The following is a 16,550-nucleotide window of genomic DNA, read 5'->3' as shown; positions in this document are numbered from 1 at the left end:
CCTGTGTCTCTACTCCTACCCCGTTTTCTCTCTCGTTTCGATCCTACGTGTCTTTCGTCTGTACCCCTCCTTGCCCCCCGCCCCCGCCACTCTTTTTCATTTCTCTTATATACACCCGTTAGTCGGACGCGCTGGACAAATATTTGCTCGAATTCAGGGCGACCGCTCGTAAATTAGAGAAAGAGCGGCCGAGAGAGGACTCTGAAATTCTTCAGGGCCGTGCCCTTGCTTGCTTCCACTCCCACTCTCCCCTTTATACCGCGTGTTTCCTCTTCTTTGGCTTCTTCTTCCCGTATTTCGCTCCTCTTCTCTTCGCTTCCCTTCTATGCTCGCGGCACGGTGGAATCTCCCTCGTGGGGCGCTCGGTTAGACAGCGAGCGTTCGGTGTCCCGGAGTCTTTGGCTTCTCGCCGCGGCAGGAAATTAAAACGGCCCCTGTGAAGTGGCCTCCGACGTTCTTCCGTCCTGGCTTTCCTGAAGATCCGTGACACGCCGCCACTCGGTTCCGCTAGATCTTGTAATCTCGTTCGCGGTTTGTAAGCAAGAATGCGTTTAAAGTCTTGAGAGACAGAGATCGTTTCGTTAGACCGTGGCCAGATCGGAGAAATCGTCTTGATGACAGTTTCTCACGGCACTCTGCTGGTATACAGCTATTACTATCAGTAAGCGTACAGCTACTACTTTACAGATCGATAGTTTACAATTTGACAGTCACATCGGATCTTATTGTCGGAGATGGTTTGAGAAATCTTAATACGGAAGCGGTCCGGTTCTTGGATGGAAATTTCAAATCGTCGTACAGAGCCCTAGCCGCTGATTGCCGCGTTTTCAAACGGTTCGGTTCGACTTTCGCCTCCGATTTTCCCCAACTCTATGTATAGCCCCGTGAATCATATGATTCGCGCGGTTCTCGTCACCAACGGATTTAGAGTTCAACCAAAGTGAGTGGAATACTTGAGCGGAGTAGGAGGGCGCCGTCCGACCAAGACAACGAGTCCTGTAGGAAAAAAGTCCGGCACCTCGAGGGTCGCCGCGGAAGGCCAGCTACTAGCCCCGGTAGGCACTCGCGGAGGGAAACTCGCGACCAAATGGAGAGTTCGTCGACTATCGGACTGTACAGGGTGGGAAACGACCGATAGAGAGAAAGAGGCGACGTTGTCCATGGGATGCTGCGCGGTTCCACGTTCTTCTCGCTGTGATCTCGCGATTAGTAGGAGCGAGAGACTTCCTATAAAACGAGACGAAGATACAGGGAGAGGGAGGCAGAGCGCGCAAAAGGGAGAGAAAGAAGGAGGGAAAGAAAGAAAGAAAGACGATTACCATCCACGGGAGGGGCGGTGAGGATCAGAAACGCGACGGCCGGGGGGCAGGGGGTGCAACGTGGAAGGGGTAGAGAGTGGTGTGTGCCGAGTGGGGGTGGGGGCAGTGGCGATGTCCTAGCGAAGGTCACGGCCGGGAATGCGGTTTGCGTCCGTCGGTCCAAAGTGGCGTGCCGCGTTGCAGAGCTTCGTTGCTCTTTCTCCTTTCCCCTTGACGCTCGAGTCTCTCTCGTACGTTCTCTTCTCTCGCCTTCTTCCTTCTCTCCCGTCTCTGTCCAACGTTCTTCGGCTTGCTGGCTCTCCTGCTCTCTCCATCGCGAGCCGCAGCGGCGCAGACTACAGGAATGCACCAAATGCAGCGCACTGACCGGTGCTCGTCCCGTTCCATTGCTTCCACTTGTTTACTTCGGTCGTGCTCGCGCGCGCACGCGTGTTTCTCCCGTCCCCTGGCGCGTTCTTCTTCTACACCCCTTCTCTCCACCTTTTTCTTCGCCGCTTCTTCTTCCTCTCCTTCCTGGGACGGTAGATTCGTCTCTCTGTGTGCAACAGAGAGAGGAAACGCGCGGGTTCGCTACTCCACTCCTGCGCTTGGTCGTGTATCCTTTATCCCCTCGACGGTTCAGCGGCACCGTTCGTCGTTCCCATCGTCGCCCGTCGTCGACCTTCCATCCCCACGCCCCGCCCCACCCGTTTCTTTCATTACTCCACCCCCGTGCGAACGTTCACCCCTTCGCTCCGTGTGTTTGGACCGTGTCCTTGCGCTCGCCACGGACCCGTACGTTCTCTCTTGACTCTATATGGAGAAGCTCGTGGTATGCGCTACCTTGCCACCAAGGTGACCAGAATTCTGCGTTCTCTTTACTTAATGTTCCTTTCTTCTTTATACTCAGTTCCCTTTTTCTCTCGTATCTCGTGTAACAACATCTCGAACCGTGCTTCTCCTATGATTTCGTCTCATTTTCTTTTCTTTTCCCTTTCTTTTTTTCTTTCTTTCTCTTTTTTTTTGCTATTTTCCCATAGCTAACTACCAAGTATCGATCCGCGAGGCAATCGGAATACAGCCTCAAATTAAGATTCCATCGATCCAGGCACTCATAACGAGCAACGACATTCTCGGTGGGGTTGTAACCGCAGTCGCGTTTCACGTTGAGAATTCCACGATCGCCGGCATTCCTCGAAACGCAGGAATTTCCTGGATCCACGGTACCCTCGAAGGGCGTGCGTGTAAACGCAGCCAATATTCACGCACACGCGCGCGCGTACTCGCTGAATCTCTCTGGAGGTTTGACGAACTCTTCTTCCACTCGTCCCTTCGACCTAGCCGAATCCGGCCGCGATTCTCCGTCTCTCTGGCCCTGACCCACCCAAAGGATGCAGTCAACCCCCCTTGCAGCAGTGGTAAATGGGGTGCTCCGGTGGGAAGCGGTCTCTGAACCAAGCGGAGGGTGGGACACTGTGTACTGTATATAGGCGCTCGCGCGGTCATCGGGGACTCTCTGAAAGGGGGGTGTACCTAAGCCGTAATTGTGTATGCGACCGTCTGTGCCGCGTGTGTGCGGAATTCGTGCGTGTATCTGGTCTCTATAGGGAAGCGGAGAGCGTGTACGCGCGCGGACCAGCCTGTTTAGCGGCGAGCCGACGCGCCGTGGCAGAGCCATCGTGTAACAGAGAGGGGTTGAAAGCGACGAGAGGGGAGGGGGTGCGGTGCGTTCACTCCACAAATCAATACCCATTGGCTGCCGCGTGTGTACCAGCCGTGCACAACGAGCGAAACGTGTCACCCACCGACCCAAACCCAAAGGACGATATAGCAGCTGCACGCACGACAGCCGGCATATGTCGGCCGATGGCCAAACCCGACGCTCCACGAGCGTGTTCGTGCACGTCTTCTTCCGTGCATCCTTACATGGCGCATACTGTGAGTGCTGTGTGCGTTGTTTTGATACGATGAAACAATTTTTATCGATCATTTTGGTAGAGGTAGAATCTCGTTCTCGTTGAAACGAAACGAGACAAGATATCGAGATTTAAACGTTTCAGGCGAACGCCGCTTTTTATCCTAAATTTCCTAATTTCGTTGGCAACATTCGTTGCGTAAATGTGAACGTTCAATTGTCGAGAAACGCGTAATTTACTTCTGTAGAGTCCATTCGTTGGAGAAAGTCGTATCGCGTACAATGGCAAATTATAGAATGCTTTTGAATTTCGAGATTGTCCTTACAACGAGACGTTAGCAGCCACCGCAACGAGTTGCCAGAGTTGAGGAAATGAGGTTTTCTAGCGTATCGGACTTTCGGCTCGATATATAGCGATCGTCGGATTTGTGGAAGTTGCGTGGCCGCCCACGTGCATTCGTTTCGTTAATTAGTTACACCCGGTTGTTTTTAGCGCGCAGAGAACAATAGGATATCGCCTTGGGGCAGATATTTCCGGCGCGGCGGCCAATACCGTTTCTTTTTTCGACGAGCTGCGTGCCTCGAGTCCTCCTTCTCGCTTCTACGCTATTGTTCCGAGTCTGGGGGCTTGCTGCGCAATTACTCGGCAGAGCCCGCAGTAACGAATCAAATAACAATCCTACAACCATCTCCGCCGAGCAAATTTCTAATTTCCTCTCGTAGCGCCTCGTCTCGACACACCGCCGCGCCGCGGTAAAGGAGGAAGGCGACGCGGCGGTGGTAGTAATACAGACACCGAGCGTCGTCGACGGTTCTCTGGCCGAGCGGGACGTTCGCCTGTACGCGCCGCGGATGCGGGCCAATGAAATTCGATCTTCGGCCCGTGCGAAATCCAGCTAGAAATCGTTACGAGGGACCACGTTGTTGTTACTCTTGCACGACAGAAACGAAACTGTTTTCGCGGTCCGATAATATCTACGAACTGTTACTCTGTAAAAATACGCCGCGCGAATCTCTCCGATCGAAAAACAAAACTTGTGCTTTCGAAAACTAAAAATAAGAATGGGTATCTTCCTCTGTTGATTCGTCTAATTAAAAGGCAATTCGAACAGCGGATTCAACGGCCGACAAAATCCACAAAAGCGACGTTCTTATCAAGCGAGAAGGCCGTGGGTAGGCGCCAGTCGAATTTGACAAAGTTGGAAGCCACGGACGAGCAAACACCACGGGGCTTTATCCTACTAGGCAGCCGCATCGTGTAACAGCGGCGGCGACGCGCACGGTCGCGTATATACCGTGTGTGCGTGGCCGTCGGGTGACGATGGTGGGGGCCTTCATTCAGTGCGCCTCTCGGGGTGCGCGACGCGCATGCGCAGCCCGTCGCGCGTACACACGCTACTCACGCTGTGCCTCTCTTCCTACTCTAGCGTTCCCTCACACGTACGTGTCACGCACGCGCACACTACTTCACCTACGTATATGGACTTTGTACTCGAGCCGATCTCTTTCGCGCGGCTGTCCAAGAACGAACGGCACACGGACACGCCGTTCTACGGCACACCGGCGCGGCGTGTGCGATCACGTACACCGATATTCGCGATCGCGAACCAACGCGCGCCGTTCCGAAGAGAAAGAAAATGTACGCGTGGCGGGAGGGAGAGGGGTCCGGCGGCTGTGGAGGGGAAGGGAACGCGTATGTGGGACCTAGAAGGAGAGGGGGAGGGTACGGTGCAAACGGCCAAGAGTGACTGAACTGCACGAACGACGACCACACGCCGCCAGTTCTTCGTCGTGCCGCGTGCTCGAATACGCGCGCGTTTTTTAGATTGCCCGCGTTGACTTTTCTTTACCCCGTTCCTTTCGCTGGATTTCTTTGGTAATCGTGGAATAAGTCGATAAAGAAAAAAGAAGCGGGTACAGACGGACGGGAGAGAACCCTGTCGTGGACGGAGAGGGGGATTAGAACGGAACGCGGTGTCCCTCCGCCTTTTTCTCTTTTTCCGCTGTTGTGTAATTTCGCGGGTCGCGCGGGCGTGCGTACGTGGGACGCGGTAAGCCGCGTGCTTTCGAGGTCGTTGCTATCTATCGTTCGCGTTGATATCTCTTTTCCCCTCGAACGATTCGAACGAATTACTTCTTTCTCTGGTCGATTTGATATTTCGACGGGCACCGTTGGAATTCCTCGGAAGGCGAACACTGTTCGATTTGCGACCCGCGCAAAACCGCGAATGTACCGTTCGAAAGCTACTTCTGCTTACATTCCCAGTTCTTACGCGGCCGTTTCCGCCGCGTGACTCGCGTGTCATTTCCTGCAAGGGGAAAACGTCGGATCTCCTCGGAGAGGGGAAAAAAACGACCCGGGGAAATAAAGAAACGGAGTAGTCGACGAGCACGTAACCCGACAGCGGTGTACAGAAATCGTTCGGTTTCCGGAGCATAGAAACGTGTGTGTCACGTCAGATCGATACGGTCGCCGGTTGTTTACAGCCCGACAAAAGTCGGGGAACGTCGTGGCCCGAGTTTTCTTTATCGCTTTACACGCCACGCAACCAGGGCCCGCATTTAAGCGTTTCTGTGTTCCTCGTTCTCTCGGCCCGTTCCTTTTTCCACCTCCGCCACGACCTTCTCTCTTCCTACCTCCGCCTCCGGCTTTTTACCCTGTCCTGTTTAGCGAGAGAACTCGATTCTAGTCGACTCGTAACACGCGCCGCCTCGGTATGCATCGTCCCGTGATGCATTGCTTCCGAGAAGCGATAGCGCACCGGCTTCAGCTTTGCGCCGTTCTGCCTCGCCGCAACGCGCTCGCTTTCAAGCTCGGCCCCCGTGACTCGTGGGAAAGCAAGTTCACCTAGAAGCGAGCCTCGTGCAAGCGCAAGTTTCGGTTTTTAAATGCCGCTCGTTGGACGGTATTCCATGTCCGAGGTTCGTTTCGTTTAGGAATTTTGAATATCGTGAAACGCGAACAAAGATCATGAGGTACGTGGCGATCTGTACGACGAACATGGCAGGAACTGCGTTAGCCACACTTATTCGCGTTTTACTCGCACGCCACCGATTCTACCACCATGTTGTATCGTTCCCACGGTGTAGCTACACGTTCAAAATGACGAAGTAGAACTCTCGTTATTCTCGTCGGAAGCTAATCATTCCCATCTGTAAATAATCTTGACGCGTTTTGTAGATATCATGATGTTTACAAATTGCCTGCTTGTCGCGTAGGTAATATCTACGCGAAGGAATTACGGGCAAATGTTTGCCTTTATTAAATAATTTTAGGAGAGGAGAAATAAAAGGTACACCTCGCCACGAAATAGTACCAATTAACGATCTTCGAAATACACGCACGTTATCGATAGTACGGTGTCATCGACCTCAGCCTAAATCCACCGAAATAGAACGTGCCGAGAAGGTGAGAAAGTTGCAGAAAAATTGATGGAAAACATTGGTCCGCGACAAACCTCGTCTCTGCTCCATGTGCGCGAAGACGTGCGTTATCCTGCTAAGAGAATAGGGGGAGGGGAAATTCAGAGAAAAGCGTATGCCAGAAAAAGACGTAGTCGCGTATAGTAGGCAAGACCAGCGACGACGTAGTCGTAAAGTGCGGTAGAATGCACTCTGACGTAGTAGACTCTGTGTATTGCTTGGCGCGGCGCGTTGCATTCCCCTGCGGTGCATTGACTTTGCCGCCCCTCTTGCGCCTCGAACGCCAAACTACCCCCCACTCCGCCCCGTCTCTTCTCCGTCGAATCCTTCTCCCTCTTTCTCCATCGCGTTGCATCGTCTTTCCCTCCTTGTCGCTCTTCCACCGCTTGATCCACGCCGCCGGTCGCGCCGTTGCACTCCACCGCCTCCCCGATGCAACCGCCTCCCGGCACAACAACAACATTCCTTCTCTCTGCAGTCCCTTCATGCCACGGAGACCCTGCTACCAGACTCCTTCTTCTTCTTCTTCTTCTTCTTCTTCTTCTTCTTCTTCTTCTTCTTCTTCTTCTTCTTCTGCTTCTTCTTCTTCTTCTTCTTCTACGTCGTCGTTCTCTCAGACAGCGGCGTCGAAGCCCTGAGGAACCAACAGACGAGCAACACGCGTGTGTATACGCTTCGTCTTTCTCTCTCTCTCTGTCTTTCTCTTCGTGTAACTACGCCTCCCCGGTGGAAACTGGTCGCCCGCGAATCGCGTGTGCGATCGACCTCATGGCCACCGGACGAACAGAAAACGGGCATAAGTTTTCGGTTGGTATGTATCGGAACGATATTATATCTACCTGCTCTGCCATCGATTTATCGACTGCTTGTCGCTTCGAAGAGAGGAGACACTGGATTCTCGTGGTCGCGTTCCAACGGAGTCGCGTTGCCTCGACGTTTCGTCGATATCGCTCGATTTTTCCCGCGAAGAAACACGAGCAAGGGTTACCTTGGTTTTCATTAATTCATGACACTCGTTGATACGTCGGTATAGATAGAATGTGAGACAACGTAGCATGGAGGTACATACGTGTGGTATACAGATATCGTGAATGTTGGATGAGAACGATAGATGGAAGAAATTAGATATCAAGCCGGTTAACGGAGAAACGCGTGTGTTTTGTAGAAAATATTGGGCGAGCGATGGCACGAGATTTGGCGGATCGACGCGCGGCAATATAGGAGGCGCGAATTACGTCGGTTTTCGCGAATTGTTTGTCTCCGTGCGTTACATCGATCTACCGCGAACACGCTGAACACCGCTAATTGGGTTATTACGCGGAGCCATACGAATCGACGCGCGTTATGCGCACGCCGTCCCTCCTGTTTTGTTCTCGTGTTTGTGAACAGTCTCGACCCAGTCTGTTTACACGGTTGATTTCGAATTTGCCGATGATGCATTATAAGAGCTGTACGACCGACTAACGAGCCGTAAAGCTGTTTCTCCCTTCGGTACCCTGGAAAAACTATCGTAATCGCGGATGCCTATAACGGAAATTACGCTTATCCTCGTCGAGTGATATAGCAATTAGACGATACCAGGTGTCACGGACAGTTATAAATTTAAAAAAGCAATCCGCGCTATTTCCTCGAGTTATCAGCCGACCATTTGTCGGCGATGATTATATTCAGACAGATTTGTTCCGCATACTATCATCGGGACGTGGCGTACTCGTTTGGAAATTTGCTCGTTGTCGAGTGAATCTTCGACGCCCACGAGACAGACGAAACCATGTGGTTGATGTTTTTCCATTTCCAAGCATTCGTCCTCGTGGACAGGTTAATCGTTGGTAAAACTCGCGCGCAACGGTCAGACACGTTGTGAAGAAATCAGCGAAATTCGTTTGGCGAACCGTAGAACGTGAGCAATGGGCAACCTTATCAGATACGATTATTTCTTTGGAATAGAAATTTTATTGCTATAGAATCTCGGGTTATTAGCAAAATTCTTGTTTCAACCATAGACAGTCTCGATGCTTCTAATGACAACGATACAACAAACTCCTCCAAACAACTCTATCCAGTGGAATTAGGTTGGACCGTAACTCGGGGGCGTTAGGCAGATTCCTTTCGAAGCAGAGAATCAGTCGACCCGATGTTATCAGCTATTGAAGATTTAAACCTGTGCATAACCTTTCTCGGTTTCTGGCGAAGGACGGGAATTGCAATCAAGGAAGAATCAGGGAAAACCCAGGGATGGCATTTTCTAGAAGGCAGCCACCGAAATGTTATTTGATGTTGGTAATAAAGGTAGCCGGAGGAGACACGCCACCGAGTTGCTCTTCCGTTTTACCATCCTGTGATTCTTTTTCGTTCTTTTGTTTCCACGTCCTTCGCTTCGCAAACCTTCAACGTTCGCCGCTCTTCCGCCTGGTTAAACTGTTCGACGCTTATTTATCGTCACTGAAGAGCGCGAAACCATAAACCAATTGAATGAACGCGCGTTAATCCTCTCTGTACTTAAACCATCCTTCCTCTGTCTCTTTCCTGGGTCACATCCTGTCCGTTCCTCTGTTCTTCTCCCTCTCTCTCTCTGTTTTCCCATCACTGAATTTCACGGCTACGTTAGGCGATTGTTTGATTTCTTAGCCGTTAATCGGATTTTCAGAGCTTTTTCCCTCTGTCGAGCGAGGAAGCATGCACCAGCTTTCTCGAGTGTCACCCTCGGCTGATTTAAGTACACGCAGAGTTCACGGCAGAGTCCATCGAGCGGAAGTGGCGCGGTCATCCTTTTATCGTTTTCCGCTGCTGGAAATTAGAGGCTTTCGCTTAATTCAAGGATTAGTCCTTAGGACGTGTATGGTGTTTTGAGTAGCGCGCACCAATATGGATAGAAAAGTTGTCCGTGATACCTGAGTGCTCAAATTGTACGCACTCTCGAGAAACGGTGTTTTCTAGATTTTTCCAAGCTTTCAAAATAGTCGACTGACGTGTCGTCGTGCTTTCGACGCTTCGGTATTTTGCGATTTTTCTCACCGTTTCGAACCATCCGCTGAACATTGCAGCAAAAGTGCAAGAACGCGATTGATGAGAAAGGAAAACCATCGCATGGACAGTTTTTAAACGTTCGATCTTAACACTCGATGTAATTCCAACTATTTTATATTCCAAAATTCCATGCCTGTTGTAAGTAAAGTAGACGAGAAACGAAAGATAACTGAAGAGATGCACAGATTTGATGCGGACAATCGTTTTTGATATATTGGCGGATTATCGGATGAAAAAATTAGCCTCATCAAATTTTGATTGGATTTAGAAATCGTATTTGGGTATTAGGTATTATTTAGGCCGACAAATTGCGGATTTTCCTTTTTGTATTCTCCGTTCGTTGACAGACCGGTGTTATGGCATTGTACGAGAGATTAGATGAAACGCGTTCGAGCGACAGATGCGCACGGCCAACAAATTTTCCCCTTTCTCATTTCCACCGCCATCGTTTTTCCCCGTCTGTGCTTAGGTGCGGCGCATGTGACACGAGGTACGTGCACCTGGAGGGAGGGCGCTCCCCTAATTACAATGATCGGGGCCCAGATTTTCGCGTTCCCCTCGTGCCACCACCGTTGCGCATCTGGGAAAACTATCGCGAGTTTCGCTGCAGTTCACGTGGCTTGAAATTAATTTCCTACCTTTCACTTCCCCTTTCCACTACGATTCCCCGAATTACGTGAAATCCTATTTTTCCAAAATTTCTCGCATCGTAATAAATTGATCACTTAGCGGATAAAGCTGAGTCTCGCTACGATTTCGCGGTTCACCCTATCTTCTAAACGCTGGCAGGAATTAAGAGCTTGCAAGGCTTCCGCCTGTTGCCGAGATCGCCTTTTACGGCTTCCGCCACTTTTCCCCGATACAAGTCTTCTGCTACTGATACTCCATCCACGCAACAACAGCAACAAACGCTATATCGTCTTTCATTACCATGTCCATGGGGAATTTTCGCCGTATAACAACCCCTCGGTGCTCTGGCCCCGTTTTATCCGCTCGTCCTTCCTTCCAACTGATTCGTTAGCGCGTTTGTCCTCGGTGAAACAACGATGGACAACCGAGGAGCGAAAAACTCGCGCGGGACAATCGGACGAGACGCGGGGATAAAGAAGCAGAGGAAGAAGAGAGAGGGCAAAGACGGAGCCTAAACAAATCCGGGGGTTAGAAAAACCGTGTGAAGACGAGCGAGTGGAAAGTGCCCGTACGTGGAAGCCGGTATCTGGTAGTCATAGACACGCGAGTTTTCGAATGCGGTACCCCACAGTCTTCCTTTTTCGACCCTCGTCGCGATCCCTTTGCTACCAATGGACCCTGATGAAGGGCGAGAGGGGGGAGGGTATCGAAGGGCGACCTTCGGGCCCATGGGAATTTATCTTGTCTGGCAAAATTCTCCTGACGCTGGTCTCTTTCAGAGAACATTGCCGGACAACTGTTCGTTTGGTTGGCAGGATGGAACTTAGAAAAGAGGGTGGAAAGGGTAATTTATCTTTTCTTGTACGTTTCCTTCGGTGTTGTTCGTGGAAATTTAGATTTACTCGAAGGTTTAGATTTACTCGAGTTTGGATATTTTCCCAAGTAGATGGAAATAACGAAGTCTCGCGAGCTTATGCTTCCAATGATTTTATTTCAATTAACGTTTCACCTGAGACGATTTATTATATGAAAGTAAGCAAAATATATAAAATTTAAGTGGCTGAATAATAATAGCGTATTAAAGGTAACGAAACTGGATGGGAGATTGCTCAAACGTTGGACAATTATTCGAATGGGATTGTTTAAGCGTGAAATGTTCGATTAAATAACGAAACGCGCGTGTAAGTACCGTTCGACACGAAGAATTTTTGGAAAGCAACTTGAATTGGAAAAACAACTTCAGTCTGCAAGTCGTTGAAAACGCGCGATGATACGTTACTTCGATATATCGATAGAGCAATGTGTAATTTATTTAAAGAATCTGGCTGTTTATAATTACACGATAATTACACGAAACTCATCCAGCAGTTTCCCTTGTTTTTTTTTTATATCGCGAAAGTATCCACGATGTTTTCGATGTATTCGACGTACGTACCGATCGTGAAACAACTTAGTCGTCGAATGTGGGTCGCTCGTGTCAAAGACGAGGGCTTTGTCGTTCGGTGCCGGCTAGCTTCTTGAGATAACAGCTGGCTTCCGGTGGCTAGAAAGCGCGGTCAACTTGTCCGGTAAAGTTGGTCGATCGCGGATGCGTTTGTTCAACGAACCGAAGAACATTGTGTTTGTCGAATGGTCAATTGCGGCGAACTAAGATCTCGATGCGAGTTCTCCTGCTGTTCCGGTTTCCATTTCGTTTGCCATTTTTAACCATCGAACAGGCGATAGAAAAACACGACGTTGGTGTAAAATAGCGAAACGATAAGCTTTGATCGAATATGTGAAAACAAACGATTTTTCCGCTATCTTCGGCGATTAGAGGAACGTGGAAGCGACTTCGATTAAAAAAGCGCTGATTATCAAGATTTCAAATCTTCAGAAGCAGATAGCAGAGGAATTTCATTTCTACGATCGACGTGCCAACTTCGCTACGACTGATAAATTCCGCTTTTCAACAGCCACTTCAAACACTTCTCTCCTTTTTTATTGTTCTTGGTAATTGGGCAAGTGATATTCCACCATCAAATTTAATAAATAACATTTGTCGATCAGGCTAACGCGTAATAAATTTCAAGAGGAAGACGCTCCTTCTTTTCTCGCGTCGTGATATCTGAAATTTAATCGAACTTTCGATAACCAACCTAACTTTTGTATTGAATAAAGAGAGAGAGAAAGACGTTAAAAAGAGATAGAGATCGTAGCTGGCGGTGAACAACAGCATCGCACGGCAATGCACATAGCTATCCATCTTTACCGTTTCTCCGTCTCGGGCACGTGACGTTACGTCGTATTTCCACGACTCTACGCGTTCGAAACGACAAGCAAATCCACTTTTCGCCGTTCAAACGGAATACGAGAGGCGCACACGCGACTCGAATACAACGTTGTATCTGTATGAGGCGTGGAGGTTGCACGCGACATCGAAGATGCGATATATTTCGCACGCGGACGCCTTTTCCTCGTAAACGATTCCCCGGATATCGCTGGTCCTCGTGAGCGTTCCACGAGGCGGATAATGAAATTTCACGACCGATATTCGGTGAGAACGATCCGCGCGAATTACGCACGATCGCGTAATAACGCGTTATCGTCGAAATAACGATCGTGTCCCCGTTAAAATGGGGCCATGGTTTTTTTAACGTCGATAATGAGAACCAAGGCACGGTGCATGTCGGCGCCGAGGAATGTCTTCCGTTCGCCGATTCTATTCGATTAATTAGCGGAACGTTCGAGACAGAAAGCAATGTCGAAGTCGTTGCAATGGAAGATCGCGAGTTTCGTTTCGGTAACAATTGTTTTAACGGGGCTCGAGTAAGTTTATTACGAACTTTGAATATTCTATGGGTTTCTGGTTTTCTGTTATACAGGGACGATTTGGAAAATGGAGAAAATTTGTAAAATTTAAGCAAAATCGCAGGTTCGAGGTGTTCGAAGTTTGTACTACGGAATATGTAATGTATAGGTAGCTTGGTGGAATCAGCAGGAAGTACGAGCGTACAGTTAAACGCGAAGTTTTCAGCGCGTTACATCGTTGCGAACGATTCCCCCGCCCGACAAATCGACTTTCCCCTAAAATCGAAACCAGCCCCCGAAGCCCGTCGGTCACGAAACCGCCGTCTTCCCTATCGATCTTACGAGCCATCCTGAAGCACGAACATGCGCAGCAGCGCGAAGTTACCAGCGGAGTTGTACTTCAATTTTGGGCCGGAGGTGGTGCTGGGTCCGCGTATACGTATTTCACACCCCATCCGCCTTTATCCGGTCTCGCGACTATCGATCATGGTAAACGTGCGAACAAAGCGGATGCTCGTTTAAATCGATCGTTTTGTGCATTCGTATAATTCCCATCGGAAGTTGATCGGCGAGAAGAAGTTGGGTGATACGCGAGCGGAATTTAGTGGCGATCCTCGTGGTCGGTGTCGTCGTCGTCGTCGACGACGCCGGCGGCGGCCATGTTTGCGCCGGCACGGTAGGCGTTCACGGGCGGTACCATCCCTCTACCCGTTCTCCAACGACTTTGGAGAACGGTCGCCCCCCACCTCCGATCGTCCGGTAAACTTCTGGTGGGGTACCGCAAACGATCTTCCGTTGGTGCCAGTTCTACCCCCCACCACGCGGCCGCCTCTCCTCCGTCCCCTCCACCGCTTCGGCAACCTACCGAACTCGGTCTTTATCGCTCTACGAGTTTCGCCACATAGTCTACTCGCCTCTCGGCTGCTGCCAGCGCTCTCTCTTTTGCCTTCCCCCCACCAACTCGCTTCCCCGCGTCCATCCGTTCACGCACTCGACCACAGTGGAGGGGATAGCGTTCCCCTCCACGGCGCTATTGAAGCGCGGTGGGGGGAAGTCTTGCGAGGACGCCAAACTAGAAGATCGAACTCTTCGCGTATCTTCTTGCTTTTTTCGCGTCCTTCTTCGTCTTCTTCGCGTACCTCCTCGATCTTTTGTTTCTGTTGCTCCTTTCTCGGTCCAACCATCGATTTCATTCGTTTCTATCTTAACCCCCCGTGCTCATTTTTTCCTCTTCTTTCTCTTCTTCCTCCCTTCCTTCCATCCCCACCATACAGCCACGTTACGCGTTGCTATACTTCGCGTTCCACCTTTTCCTTTTTCTCTTCCACCGCTTTCTTCCTCCGCTTTCTTTCTCCTCTTCTTTTCTTTTTTAATTTTTATTTTTTTGTTTCCTTTTTTTTTCTTTTTTTTTTTTTTGCTACGCTCGCCTCCACTTCGATTTTTCGTCTCGAGCAGAACGTTGCCTCCTTCTGCTCGACGCCGTCACGATGGCCGACTGACAACCACTGCCGACGTCCGTTCCTTTTCAGGCTTCTGTCCGCCGGTATATCCTGATTGGCCCTCGCAACCGCGCCGATCGTTAAGATTCGATCGAGTACAGCCGCTTCGCCAACTTCCTTCTCGTTGGTGTGCAAGTTTGAACGAAATTGGCTGGGGAACCGGACAGCGACGAAAGTTGCGACCGATCGTCGTCGGGAATTTCGGGGACACGCGAACGATTCCGAGACTTGGTGAACGAGGGGGCGCGTGGCCCCATCGTTCCTTGTTAAAACTTTTTTCTCCCCGGCCAACTTCTTCTCTGTTCGCCGTTAATTATCGTCCCCTGCGCTGATATTTGCATTCGTCCGCGATTCCGCCGAGAAAATCTAATTTTCCTTAGGCAAACCTGCCCTTTCTCGCCACTTTCTTTCTTCGGCCATCCCGCGCCCTCCTTAAGCGTATCCTTCGGCCAGTTGCTGCTAGATGATTTATATTCGGGACGAGACGCGGCTCGTAAATGTCTGCTTACTTTCTCGACGTTCTGCGTGCATTGCCTTGTCGTCGATCGCGATCACCGCTGTAAAACTACGTTTCACTTGGATCGTACGGAAAATCCGTCGAAATACCGGTTACTCGAATTTTTATGAATTTATACGTGAATATATAATATAAAAATGTAAGAGTATTTAAAATATCCATATAGCGCGGCGCACTTATCGGGTAAAACGATCGAAGGAAACGCTTTGAATCGATGTAGCTACGATTTGCCGTATATTGGATCGTTAGAGTACGGAAAATTTGTTAAACAGGCGATGTCAAGTAACTTCGCCGTTTCAACATATTTAAATTAAAATCAATTGATTTTGTTCTTTCCACTTCCTTTTACGTGTTCAAGGCATCTCTGCTATTCTCTGTATTTCAATTGTACGACGCTTTCTTTTTAATCACAGCTGCACACCAACCAACCTTCGTACTGTTACTTCTTCTTGCAGACAGAGAATCGGCAGGATGCTGGTGGAAGTATTTCGCACTGCCGCTAACAATGGAACGAAACTTAACGTGAGCGAAGTGATGCACGTGGTGAGACAGATCGCCGACGATACCGGTAAGTTAAAAACTCATTTGTCTGTTAAAATTGCACATTCGAAGATATAAAGTGTAACCGAAGCGATTAGAAATCTATCGCGTTCCTTGTCAATTCTAAAGAAAGGAAAGAAAAAGAAGAAGGGAGATTTAAAATGAACAGGTAGAAAATGAAAACGTCGCGATCTTAGCTTGACAGTTTACTTTATGATGTGATAAAATCTAAGAATTTTAATTTGGAGATTGCCTTATGCCAGAAACAGACGACTCGAGAAACCTAATTTACTAAATGTTCGCTATACACACGTTGCACGTTGTTGGCGTTCGCACATTTGTCTTATTTTACAGCTTCTAAATAAGAAACGAAAGGATTGGAAATAATTCTGAGCCAAATCCTTGACGCACTGCTTGCGCACGTAATTTATAAATTACCTTACTTTGCTGTCAGACACTGCATCCTTGAGTGTTTTTTATTTTTCCAATTTTCCCGTTTTTGCTTCCCGTTTGTACAACTTATTAACAACGTCGTCTCGAGACGATTTAAAGCATTATCTACGATTTTAATCTGCAATAGCCAAAGTTTATATAGCAAAGTCTACTCTTTAGATGCACGTAAGTTTTATCGTATTTACGTCTTGCATTGAATACGTGTGATTGTTGAAAGAGCGATCGATCTTTTACCAATTATCAAAAGACTATCGTATAGCATTCGCAGATTTCGACGCCTATCGCTTACTCTATCGTGTCTATAAAAAAATTCTTTCCATCTATCGGGCAACGAGAAGATGGACAATTTGTACGTTGCCATCGAATCTTCGAAACGTCCATCGTTGCAACTTGTTTCAATCTTACACAACACTCTTGTTGTCTCTGTACTAATAATCACACCGTAGCAAAGGTTTTCT

At 49.2% G+C, this 16,550-nt stretch overlaps 1 protein-coding gene across 6 annotated transcripts in view; it reads left to right on the top strand.

Annotated features, from left to right (window-relative positions):
• Positions 1-16,550, top strand: part of LOC117153597 (serine/threonine-protein phosphatase 4 regulatory subunit 1) — a 145,768-nt gene that overhangs the window by 113,401 nt on the left and 15,817 nt on the right. For all 6 annotated transcript variants that reach the window (XM_076619446.1, XM_033327784.2, XM_076619435.1 and 3 more), the window contains one exon: positions 15,555-15,667. In XM_076619446.1, the coding sequence (XP_076475561.1) occupies positions 15,555-15,667 (113 nt within the window). The remainder of the gene's footprint in view (positions 1-15,554; positions 15,668-16,550) is intronic.

This window comes from Bombus vancouverensis, chromosome 1 (assembly GCF_051014615.1).
Source record: "Bombus vancouverensis nearcticus chromosome 1, iyBomVanc1_principal, whole genome shotgun sequence".
NCBI classification, from domain to species: domain Eukaryota; kingdom Metazoa; phylum Arthropoda; class Insecta; order Hymenoptera; family Apidae; genus Bombus; species Bombus vancouverensis.
This window is presented reverse-complemented; position numbering and strand designations above follow the sequence as displayed.